Source organism: Schistocerca cancellata, chromosome 4 (genome assembly GCF_023864275.1).
Source record: "Schistocerca cancellata isolate TAMUIC-IGC-003103 chromosome 4, iqSchCanc2.1, whole genome shotgun sequence".
Lineage (NCBI taxonomy): Eukaryota > Metazoa > Arthropoda > Insecta > Orthoptera > Acrididae > Schistocerca > Schistocerca cancellata.
Window position 1 is genome coordinate 583,518,502 of NC_064629.1, and position 12,100 is coordinate 583,530,601.

At 44.0% G+C, this 12,100-nt stretch overlaps 1 protein-coding gene across 1 annotated transcript in view; it reads left to right on the forward strand.

Annotated features, from left to right (window-relative positions):
- Nucleotides 1-3,444: 3,444 nt before the first annotated feature.
- LOC126183839 (relaxin receptor 1-like) overlaps nt 3,445-12,100 on the forward strand; it is an 847,723-nt gene continuing 839,067 nt past the window's right edge. The window contains exon 1 of the mRNA XM_049926099.1: nt 3,445-3,537. Coding sequence (XP_049782056.1) covers nt 3,450-3,537 — 88 coding nt within the window. The 5' untranslated portion in view covers nt 3,445-3,449. The remainder of the gene's footprint in view (nt 3,538-12,100) is intronic.

Genomic DNA, 12,100 nt, shown 5'->3' on the forward strand with positions numbered 1-12,100 from the left:
TGGTAAACACATGTGCTCAGCCCAGAGGGTGACTTGGCTCTTATTTACATAGACATGTGACATCAGTATAACACTCAAAGAACTGTAATGGTATACCCAAAAATAGATGCGACTTTCACCTGCTGGCAGCCATCGACAGCGGCCTGAGAGCAATAGCTAGCACCCCTGTATTCGCGAGTCTGGCAGTGGCTCGCAGCGTTGGTGCGTGTATGCATTGGAACAGTTTGCTGATAAGTTGCGATTGACGACAGTTCTAAAGCGTTTTTTTTATGTGCAATGAGTGTTTGTGCACTGCATTATTTCCGACTGTTTAAGCATTGTGCGCAGGTTTGCAGAGCATTTTACATGCATTATTTCGGTGACTTACGAGTAGTTTGCTGGTTGTAGGCTATGTAATGCATTATTTTGACAGTTTAGAATTAGTGAGTCTGTTTGCATTATTTTAACAATTTTCGAGTTGTTTGTGTGTCTATACATCAGTGTACTGCATTATTTTGGTGATTTACGAGTGGTCTGCAGGTCTGTATGCTGTGCACTGCATTATTTCGGTGATTTACGAGTAGTTTGTAGGTCTGAATGCTGTGCACTGCATTATTTCGGTAATTTATGAGTCGTTTGTGTGTCGGTACATCAGTGTACGGCATTGCTTCGGTGATTTACGAGTAGTTTGCAGGTCTCTAGGCTATGTAGTGTGACCCCAATCATGTCAGAGTGAATGTTTTGTATCAGTGTAATAAATATACTATACCAAGTCCATTGTTCTAAAATTGTTCTAAAATAAATTGTTCTAAAATAAATAAGCCACACTCCTTCCTCTCTCCAGCAGTCTAGCGCAGGCTGAGTCATTTTTCTGCCATTTTCCCCACCCAGACTGCCATGGGACGACAGTGCCCCTTGGTGGCAGTACTATGTACTACATCAGTTGTACTCCGGAGCTCATGGTGGACACACTGGATGGAGCTACTGCCTCAAATTGTTTAAATAAAGACTGTTCAAATAAAGACTTATGTCCATCCTATCCAGCACAGGCTGAGTCCTTTTAGCACCAATTCCTAGGAAGAGGTGGCGGTCAGATGACTTAGGTTAGTGGAGGTAGCCCAAGTGACCTATTTTCCCGCCATTTTCTTAGGTTAGTTGAGGTAGGCATGGCATGTTGCATTGTCCTGCTGGAATTTGAACTTCCCATCATTTTCCAGGGGAGGGGAGGGAGTTAAGGCAGTGGAGGTAGCCCAGTTAACCTAGCTTCCAGCCAAATTTGAATTTCTCTGCATGACGTCATTACGACGTTGCCATATCTATCGCCGCCATCTTGGATCCGCCATCTTGAATAAATTTGGCAACAATGGAAAGTGGGGCAGAATGAACTTTGTCTTACTACTCCAACCAACACATTGCTTCTGCCTGTGTATATTACATGAAAAAATCATGTAGGTAAAATTAGAGTGATTTCAGCTCACACGGAGACTTACCAACAATCGTTTTTGCTTTGCACAGTTCACGAGTAGAACAAGAAAGGGAAGAAGTGACTGTGGTACAAGGCAGAGGTTCTAAGTTACTCCACTTGTACATGTAAAATACGCACGTAAGATCCAGTGTGGGGTGAAAAAGTAGTTCAAAAATGAAGTAACACAGAGAAGTATGCTGCATAGTGTCTTCGTTATCATCTCTGAACCCCACGTTGTATTACTGAAGCACATGCAAAATTTTTGTGTTCTTAAAATCCGGTCTGAGGTGCAAAATTAGTTTTCCGTTATTTCAGTTTCACGTAAGTAAACTATCAAAATTTTACTAACCCGTGAAGTTTATTTTATATGAATGACTTGCCCTGATGCAGCAGCAAAAAGAAGAGAATGAGGGTAAAAATGCTTCTATCGGAACACGAAAGATGCGAACATGTTCTTGACTATTTAATTTAAAAGACTCTGACTGAAAAGTGTGCTGCCTGCTGCCTCATTCGAGCTTTAAAAATTTTTCCAAAAGTTTTGGCATGTGAACATATTCGCTCTTTTTTTGTGCTGAAAGAGTAGAAGACAGTGGCAGTGGCAAAGAGACGGAAAATTAATAATTACTGGAAGACACTAGACAGTGGCTGTGTTGTAGAAAGAACGAAGGAGACAACGGCAGTGTGAGAGAAAGGAAGGGACGCACTGGCAGTGGAACATAGTTGACAGTGACAGAGCAGTGTTAGGATAAAAGGGAAGGAGACAGTGCCAGGAGGTGGAGGAGTAAAGAGAAAGAGGAAGTGGAGGTGAGTGAAAGCCATTTATGAGAGACAGAGTTTATGGGAGTAACAACGAGGAAGAGAGAGATAACGTCAGTGAGAAGAGACAGCAGCAGTAGGAAGGGAAGCATGAGATATTAGCAGTGAGAGGCCGGCCGCTGTGACCGAGCGGTCCTAGGCTTTTCAGTCTGGTTCAAATGGCTCTGGGCACTATGGGACTTAACATCTGGGGTTATCAGTCCCCTAGAACTTAGAACTACTTAAACCTAACTAACCTAAGGACATCACACACATCCATGCTCGAGGCAGGATTCGAACCTGCGACCGTAGCGGTAACGCGGTTCCAGACTGAAGCGCCTAGAACCGCTCGGCTACAACGGCCGGCCTCTTCAGTCTGGAACCGCGTGACCGCTACGCTCGCAGGTTCGAATCCTGCCTCGGGCATGGATGTGTGTGATCTGCTTAGGTTAGTTAGGTTTACGTAATTCTAAGTTCTAGGGGACTGATGACCTCAGATGTTGTCCCATAGTGCTCAGAGCCATTTGAACCGTTTTTAGCAGTGAGAGAGAGCATGATGGGGGACAGTGGTAGTGAGAGGAGACTGTAGTAGGACAGAACGAAGGGGACTGTGACTGTGACACAGGAGACTATGACAGAGAGGCACGAAGATATAATGACTATGAGTGAGTGAGAAAGGGCAGTGGGTGTAGCGGCAGTGAGTGAGTTACGGTGGGGGAAGCTTGTGGAAGTTTGAGCTGAGTTGCATGTTTAAAAAAGTGAGAATATGTTTGTATGGCAAAAATTTCGGCGAATTTTTTGAAGGTGCTGAGGGAGGCAGAATGAGGCAGCTGATACCCCGTTTCCAGTCAGAGTGTTTTTGAAACACCAGCATAATCACTTTTTTAGTGCTCTGATAGGAGCATTGTTCCGCTGGTACACAACTGATGTACTGACGTTAGGAAATAAGAGACGCTATCACCCACGGAGGGTCCTGACTACGCTAGCGATAGAGTTTCCTGAGTGAGGCCGGCGGTAAACAACATTGTGTTTCACGAAAGGTGGTTTGCAGCGTGAGTGGGCGATGCGTCGCGCTGCGCAACCGCGCGATACCGGAGTGGGGGCGGCGGCGGCGGCCGCGGCGGCGATGGGCAGTCCGGCGTGGCGCTCGGCAGCGCACGGAGCACGGAGCGCAGAGCACAGGGCAGGGCGTGCGTCCACTGGAGCCGGTATGCGCTGCGGCCGAGGCGCGCTGTGCGGGGCGGCGGCCGCAGCCTGCGCGCTGCTGCTCGCCACGCTGCTCTGGATCCTCGCGCAAGGTAGCCTTCTTCCTCTCTTCTCACCCTGCATTCGCAACAGGAGTGCTGTGTAGTGTAGTGTTGTATAGTAGTGCAGGCCAGAATAGTATAATAGACTACAAGCGTGTACATTCTGGTTTCGGGATGAACAGATATCTGTGCGTCAGGTGGCCAAATGATAGTACCGGGTGATCAAAAAGTCATTATCAATTTGAAAACTTAATAAACCACGGAATAATGTAGATAGAGAGGTAAAAATTGACACACATGCTTGGAATGCCATGGGGTTTTATTAGAACCACGCCATATTCCTAGACGCGTGAAAAATCTCTTGCGCGCGTCGTTTGGTGATGATCGTGTGCTGAGCCGCCACTTTCGTCATGCTTGGCCTCCCAGGTCCCCAGACCTCAGTCCGTGAAATTATTAGCTTTGGGGTTACCTGAAGTCGCAAGTGATTCGTGATCGACCGACATCTCTAGGGATGCTGAAAGAAAACTTCCGACGCCAATGCCTCACCGTAAATCCGGACATGCTCTACAGTGCTGTTCACAATATTATTCCACGACTACAGCTATTGTTGAGGAATGATGGTGGACATATTGAGCATTTCCTGTAAAGAACATCATCTTTGCTTTGTCTTACTTTGTTATGCTAGTTATTGCTATTCTGATCAGATGAAGCGCCATCTGTCGGAAATTTTTTGAACTTTTGTATTTTTTTGGTTCTAATAAAATCCCATGTCATTCCAAGCATGTGTGTCAATTTGTACCTCTCTATATACATTATTCCGTGATTTATTCAGTTTTCAAATTTATACTGACTTTTTGATCGCCCGGTATGTAGACTTTTTTTAGTTATTATTTGTCATGCCAATTCGTGTGCAACATTCGGTCTGTTCTATCATACAGATAACAGGCTGAAAAGAAAAAAAAAGAAATTTCAAAAAAGAAGCATACTAGGGATAAGATCCGTTTCACAATGTCCCCTCTCTACAGAGCCGTCGATGTCGACGGGACGCTGAACCCTGATCTTCCTTCCTCCTGTCCTCCCTCCCTCTTTACAGGGTGTCGGAGAAGACCTGTAACCAGAGTCAGTCTGAGGCTCAAGCGACACAATCTGCAGCTTGGGGTGCCAGAGGCTCCTAACTGCAACATTTCTGTACAGTAATGATTAGTAATGAATACTAACATAGGTGAAAGTATACCATAATAGAACAAAACACGTTCCACAAACATGGGTCCGCTCTCGATATAATTACGAGCCCCCCACTGGCTTCGGCATGAAATATAAATTCAGTATGAATGCAAATGAGTTCGCAAAAATATGTTTGAAATGTAAACTTTCCGATTAAGTCTCCATATAACTCAGCTCAGATTTCACTTAAAGCGTACCTTAACAAGAAATATTATGCTACTTCGGCTCTTTACGTGTTACAATTTACTACACACTTGTAACTGTTAAAGCTCTTTCAAGTGCCGAAGTCACGTGATTCATTTAGAGAACATTTCACTTTCATATCACACAGAAATTTATATTTTACTTTATAGTTGCATACATAAAATTTTGTCGATGTTTATCAGTTTTCAACTACTTTCAGGACAACTTTTTTGAAATGTAACTACTGTCTGGGGAGCTTTCTTGAGATATAACGTACAGCTTACACAGTTAAATATCATCTTATGTTTAACACGTCAGTATAAAATCAGATGATATTATGTGAATTTCTGTCCCACTGATTCGGATGGAAAGTGAAATAATTAGGAAATTACAAAATTAAAATGTTCCGTTTTTAAATTAATATATAATAGGAATTTTGTATTTTCATTTTCTTTATTCAGTTCAGTAGAGGACGGATTTTTATTCTATGTAGAACAATACAATAAGTCTATTTCGGACAGTTTAAAAAACAGGCTGCCTGGTGGATATTTTTCCTTCTTTTGCGCTTTTCATTCTCTGTTCTGATTGTGTAAAGCGGGCTGCTTAAAGGTTTTCAGTCCACCATTTTTAGCCACATGTTATACGAGTATAATTTATTTTTTTCATTTATTACCTATACGTATATTACTAAAGAGCAATTGGCCATTTTTATGTATTAATAAAAATAAGGAAATACACAAGTACATATTCATAAAAAGAAGGAATTCCGTTATATGAGGAAATTTAAACTGGTTCATATCTTTTAGGTGTTTACATCCTGTTTGCAGTTTCTGTATGTAAGGACTTAGTACGTTCGTGATATTACGTGTTTAAATTCAAAAGCTTTAGTATAAAAAATAAAATACATAAATAATAAGTACGAATAAATGCAGAGAAAATTTAATATATAAATAAAACAGGAAGTAGACATGTAGAGCGAATTATTACTATTAGTAGTGGACCTACATCTACATCTACATCTATACTCCGCGAGCCACCTTACGGTGTGTGGCGGAGGGTACTTATTGTACCACTATCTGATCCCCCCTTCCCTGTTCCATTCACGAATTGTGCGTGGGAAGAACGACTGCTTGTAAGTCTCCGTATTTGCTCTAATTTCTCGGATCTTTTCGTTGTGATCATTACGCTAGATATATGTGGGCGGTAGTAATATGTTGCCCATCTCTTCCCGGAATGTGCTCTCTCGTAATTTCGATAATAAACCTCTCCGTATTGCGTAACGCCTTTCTTGAAGTGTCCGCCACTGGAGCTTGTTCAGCATCTCCGTAACGCTCTCGCGCTGACTAAATGTCCCCATGACGAATCGCGCTGCTTTTCGCTGGATCATGTCTATCTCTTCTATTAATCCAACCTGGTAAGGGTCCCATACTGATGAGCAATACTCAAGAATCGGACGAACAAGCGTTTTGTAAGCTACTTCTTTCGTCGATGAGTCACATTTTCTTAGAATTCTTCCTATGAATCTCAACCTGGCGCCTGCTTTTCCCACTATTTGTTTTATGTGATCATTCCACTTCAGATCGCTCCGGATAGTAACTCCTAAGTATTTTACGGTCGTTACCGCTTCCAATGATTTACCACCTATGGCATAATCGTACTGGAATGGATTTCTGCCCCTATGTATGCGCATTATATTACATTTATCTACGTTTAGGGAAAGCTGCCAGCTGTCGCACCATGCATTAATCCTCTGCAGGTCTTCCTGGAGTACGTACGAGTCTTCTGATGTTGCTACTTTCTTGTAGACAACCGTGTCATCTGCAAATAGCCTCACGGAGCTACCGATGTTGTCAACTAAGTCATTTATGTATATTGTAAACAATAAAGGTCCTATCACGCTTCCTTGCGGTACTCCCGAAATTACCTCTACATCTGCAGATTTTGAACCGTTAAGAATGACATGTTGAGTTCTTTCTTGTAGGAAATCCTGAATCCAATCACAAACCTGGTCCGATATTCCGTAAGCTCGTATTTTTTTCATTAAACGTAAGTGCGGAACCGTATCAAATGCCTTCCTGAAGTCCAGGAATACGGCATCAATCTGCTCGCCAGTGTCTACGGCACTGTGAATTTCTTGGGCAAATAGGGCGAGCTGAGTTTCACATGATCTCTGTTTGCGGAATCCATGTTGGTTATGATGAAGGAGATTTGTATTATCTAAGAACGTCATAATACGAGAACACAAAACATGTTCCATTATTCTACAACAGATTGACGTAAGCGAAATAGGCCTATAATTATTCGCATCTGATTTATGACCCTTCTTGAAAATGGGAACGACCTGCGCTTTCTTCCAGTCGCTAGGTACTTTACGTTCTTCCAGTGATCTACGATAAATTGCTGATAGAAAGGGGGCAAGTTCTTTAGCATAATCACTGTAGAATCTTAAGGGTATCTCGTCTGGTCCGGATGCTTTTCCGCTACTAAGTGATAGCAGTTGTTTTTCAATTCCGATATCGTTTATTTCAATATTTTCCATTTTGGCGTCCGTGCGACGGCTGAAGTCAGGGACCGTGTTACGATTTTCCGCAGTGAAACAGTTTCGGAACACTGAATTCAGTATTTCTGCCTTTCTTCGGTCGTCCTCTGTTTCGGTGCCATCGTGGTCAACGAGTGACTGAATAGGGGATTTAGATCCGCTTACCGATTTTACATATGACCAAAACTTTTTAGGGTTCTTGTTTAGATTGTTTGCCAATGTTTTATGTTCGAATTCGTTGAATGCTTCTCTCATTGCTCTCTTTACGCTCTTTTTCGCTTCGTTCAGCTTTTCCTTATCAGCTATGATTCGACTACTCTTAAACCTATGATGAAGCTTTCTTTGTTTCCGTAGTACCTTTCGTACATGATTGTTATACCACGGTGGATCTTTCCCCTCGCTTTGGACCTTAGTCGGTACGAACTTATCTAAGGCGTACTGGACGATGTTTCTGAATTTTTTCCATTTTTGTTCCACATCCTCTTCCTCAGAAATGAACGTTTGATGGTGGTCACTCAGATATTCTGCGATTTGTGCCCTATCACTCTTGTTAAGCAAATATATTTTCCTTCCTTTCTTGGCATTTCTTATTACACTTGTAGTCATTGATGCAACCACTGACTTATGATCACTGATACCCTCTTCTACATTCACGGAGTCGAAAAGTTCCGGTCTATTTGTTGCTATGAGGTCTAAAACGTTAGCTTCACGAGTTGGTTCTCTAACTATCTGCTCGAAGTAATTCTCGGATAAGGCAGTCAGGATAATGTCACAAGAGTCTCTGTCCCTGGCTCCAGTTCTGATTGTGTGACTATCCCATTCTATACCTGGTAGATTGAAGTCTCCCCCTATTACAATAGTATGATCACGAAACTTCTTCACGACGTTCTGCAGGTTCTCTCTGAGGCGCTCAACTACTACGGTTGCTGATGCAGGTGGTCTATAGAAGCATCCGACTATCATATCTGACCCACCTTTGATACTTAGCTTAACCCAGATTATTTCACATTCGCATTCGCTAATAACTTCACTGGATATTATTGAATTCTTTACTGCTATAAATACTCCTCCACCATTGGCGTTTATCCTATCCTTGCGGTATATATTCCATTCTGTGTCTAGGATTTCGTTACTGTTCACTTCCGGTTTTAACCAACTTTCCGTTCCTAATACTATATGCGCACTATTTCCTTCAATAAGAGATACTAATTCAGGAACCTTGCCCTGGATACTCCTGCAGTTTACCAACATTACGTTAACTTTTCCTGTTTTTGGTCTCTGAGGACGGACGTTCTTTATCAACGATGATAATGTCCTCTCTGGTAAGCCGTCAGGTATTTTATCGTTTCGCCCAAGGGGGGGTCCCTCTAACCTAAAAAACCCCCGTGTGCACGCCACACGTACTCTGCTACCCTAGTAGCTGCTTCCGGTGTGTAGTGCACGCCTGACCTGTCTAGGGGGGCCCTACAGTTCTCCACCCAATAACGGAGGTCGATGAATTTGCAACCATTATAGTCGCAGAGTCGTCTGAGCCTCTGGTTTAGACCCTCCACACGGCTCCAAACCAGAGGACCGCGATCGACTCTGGGCACTATGCTGCAGATATTAAGCTCAGCTTGCACTCCGCGTGCGATACTGGTTGTCTTCACCAAATCAGCCAGCCGCCGGAAGGAACCAAGGATGGCCTCAGAACCCAAGCGGCAGGCGTCATTCGTTCCGACATGTGCTACTATCTGCAGCCGGTCACACCCAGTGCGTTCAATAGCTGCCGGAAGGGCCTCCTCCACATTACGGACGAGACCCCCCGGCAAGCACACCGAGTGCACACTGGCATTCTTCCCCGACCTACCCGCTATTTTCCTGAGGGGCTCCATAACCCGCCTAACGTTGGAGCTCCCTATAACTAATAGGCCCGCCCTCTGTGACTGTCGGGACCTTGCCGGAGAATCGGCCACTGGCCCAACAGGCGAGGCATCCTGTGGTGGCTCGGAAACGATGTCATCACCACTAGGAAGCACCCCGTACCTGTTGGAAAGGGGTAAGGCAGCTGCCACGCGGCCAGATCCCACCTTCGCCTTTCGGCCAGGCACGCGAGAGCCCACCACTGTCCGCCATTCACCCTGGAGTGATGGCTGACCGGTAAGATGCTCACTGCCGGAAGACGCAGCGACATCAGGGGTTCCATGTGATTCCAAGGCCACCGAAGTAGGCATAGGTCTCACCACAGTTGCCCCAACGCCACTACGAGCCGACGCCTGCGCCTCGAGCTCGATGAGCCTAACAGACAAAGCCTCCACCTTCCCCCGAAGAGTGGCCAATTCTCCTTGCGTCCGCTCACAACAACCACAGTCCCTACACATGACTATGTTTACCCTACCCTATACGGTGACAAATTCCCAAGATAATCTTCTGATGAGCTACTCTGATAATCAAGAAACACTCACTGAAATACGAGACGCGAAAACTACGCTAGGTTTTCCCAGAAAAACTATTTAAAAGCTAAGCGCAGCAAATAAGTACAAAAACGCTTTATACAAACAGTACTCGCTGCTGCTGGTGCTCTCGCTCTGGCTGTCACAAGACAACTGCTGATTCAAGTGACTAGTGGCTAACGGCCGCGAAACAAACAAAGACGGTTTTAGGGCGCTTTCTGTTCTAAACGATCAAGAAAACACTAAGAAATCTAACACGAAAACTACGTAAAGTTTTATCAAGAACTGTTAGTTACTATGCAGAGCAGATAAACACAAATAGAATCCCTTCCTTAGTGGAAGGTCGTAAACAAAATGCAAAATAAACGCTTTATACAAACAGTACTGTGCTGCTGCTGGTGCTCTCGCTCTCGCTGTCACAAGACAACTGTGCTTGGTTGAGAGTTGCTAGTCTCAACTGTGGTACAAGGGTACAATTAAAGTTGCTGTCACAGTGATTATTACACAAAAAGTAGGTAATGGTACGATTAGGTGAGAACAAGTTATTACAATCTAAAAATGGAGCTACGAATAATGCTACAAACTATTACAAAAATGATTTTTTCGCCGCCACAGTGAGGATGGAGCAGTGCTGGGGCACCTACAGCGTTGATTACATTTTCTGCGTTATATAGCTAGATTAAGTCTAATGCGTGTACGTGTGTGTATGTACGTGAGCCGAGCGCCTGTGTGTATGTGTGTGTGTGTGTGTGTGTGTGTGTGTATGTGCGCGTGGACCCATGTCCGTATAGGTGTGTTAGTGGGTTTTTAGTTATTGTTCTGTCCTTGGTCAAGGTGAAGGAGGTATTACTCCATACGTCGTTAGAGTGTCCATGGTGAGGGCAATGTCTGGATACTCTTTGGCTGTATTTTGAGTTCTGTACAAAAACAGAGGAAAGCTAAGATGGTGGTTTTAGAGCTCCAGATATTATGCAAAAGCTTTCCTCGCTTGAGGACAAGGTACAGATCGTTCATAAACCCTGCGAAACAGTTAGAAAAGTCCTTCGTTGGGAAGTTATTCAACTCGCGCGTCACATTTGCACTTTCTTCAGCCTTCACGAAGCATCAGAGACCCATTCAGCACTTTGTGGTAGGTTCGTTTTGATAACACCTAGTCTTGTCACCTGAAATGATTTTTTCCAGAAAATAATTGTCCGTGTTTAGCGCTTCAATAAAGCTGCGTCAAGGGTCCACTAGTCGCTGCTTTGTTCAGAAGTCAAGGTGTGAGGCACAAACTTTGCACAATTTTTTCTCTCCTTCAAAAAATTCTGGATAATGCATTGAACACTTAATTTAGAGATGTTCAGTCCGTGCTCCATTGCAACTTTTAACACAACAACGTTGACACAATATGGCCGCACGTCCACCACTGAACACTGCATGATCACAACTGACTGGTCGATGGTACATAGATTGTTTACAGTTGTTAATTCAAGCTGCACCGTAGTTTCTGCGCTGACGTCTGTTATACGCCAGGAATAAAATCAGTCTCGACAGTTTTTGAACGGATGGTGTGAGGATGTAGACGCATTTGAAATAGTTTTCCTAAGCACCTTGCCGGCCGAAGTGGCCGAGCGGTTCTAGGCGCTACAGCCTGGAATCGCGCGACCGCTACGGTCGCAGGTTCGAATCCTGCCTCGGGCATGGATGTGTGTGATGTCATTAGATTAGTTAGGTTTAAGTAGTTCTAAGTTCTAGGGGACTGAAGACCTCAGAAACTAAGTCCCATAGTGCTCAGAGCCATTTTAACCTAAGCACCTTCTGATACACTAGAAGTTAGCACATAGTTCCATTTACAGCATTCATAACTTACCCTGTATCTATATCGTATAAAGTAGGCCAAGCGTAAATAACTTTTGTCTTAGTAGCGTCCGCCTAACTTCTGCTGCATATGACAAGGGAACGCGGCATGAGAGCCACACTTGCCGGAGTTTCCACCGCAGTACCCGCATCCGGCAGCTACGTCTTTCGGCTATAGCACATTTCTCGGATGCTTTTGCAAAAAGTTTGAACGACAACGAGCGTTATATAACTACACTCGCCTTTTTCAAGAGCTCTAGAAATTACATCGCCTCATTAAGAAAACACATTGTAAGTAGGCTGTTTATGTTTTCTTATTGGCAACGTTACGTAGCGCTCTGTATGAAAATCACTGGCTGTGCTGTGTGCAGTCTGTGGCTAGTTTGCATTGTTGTCT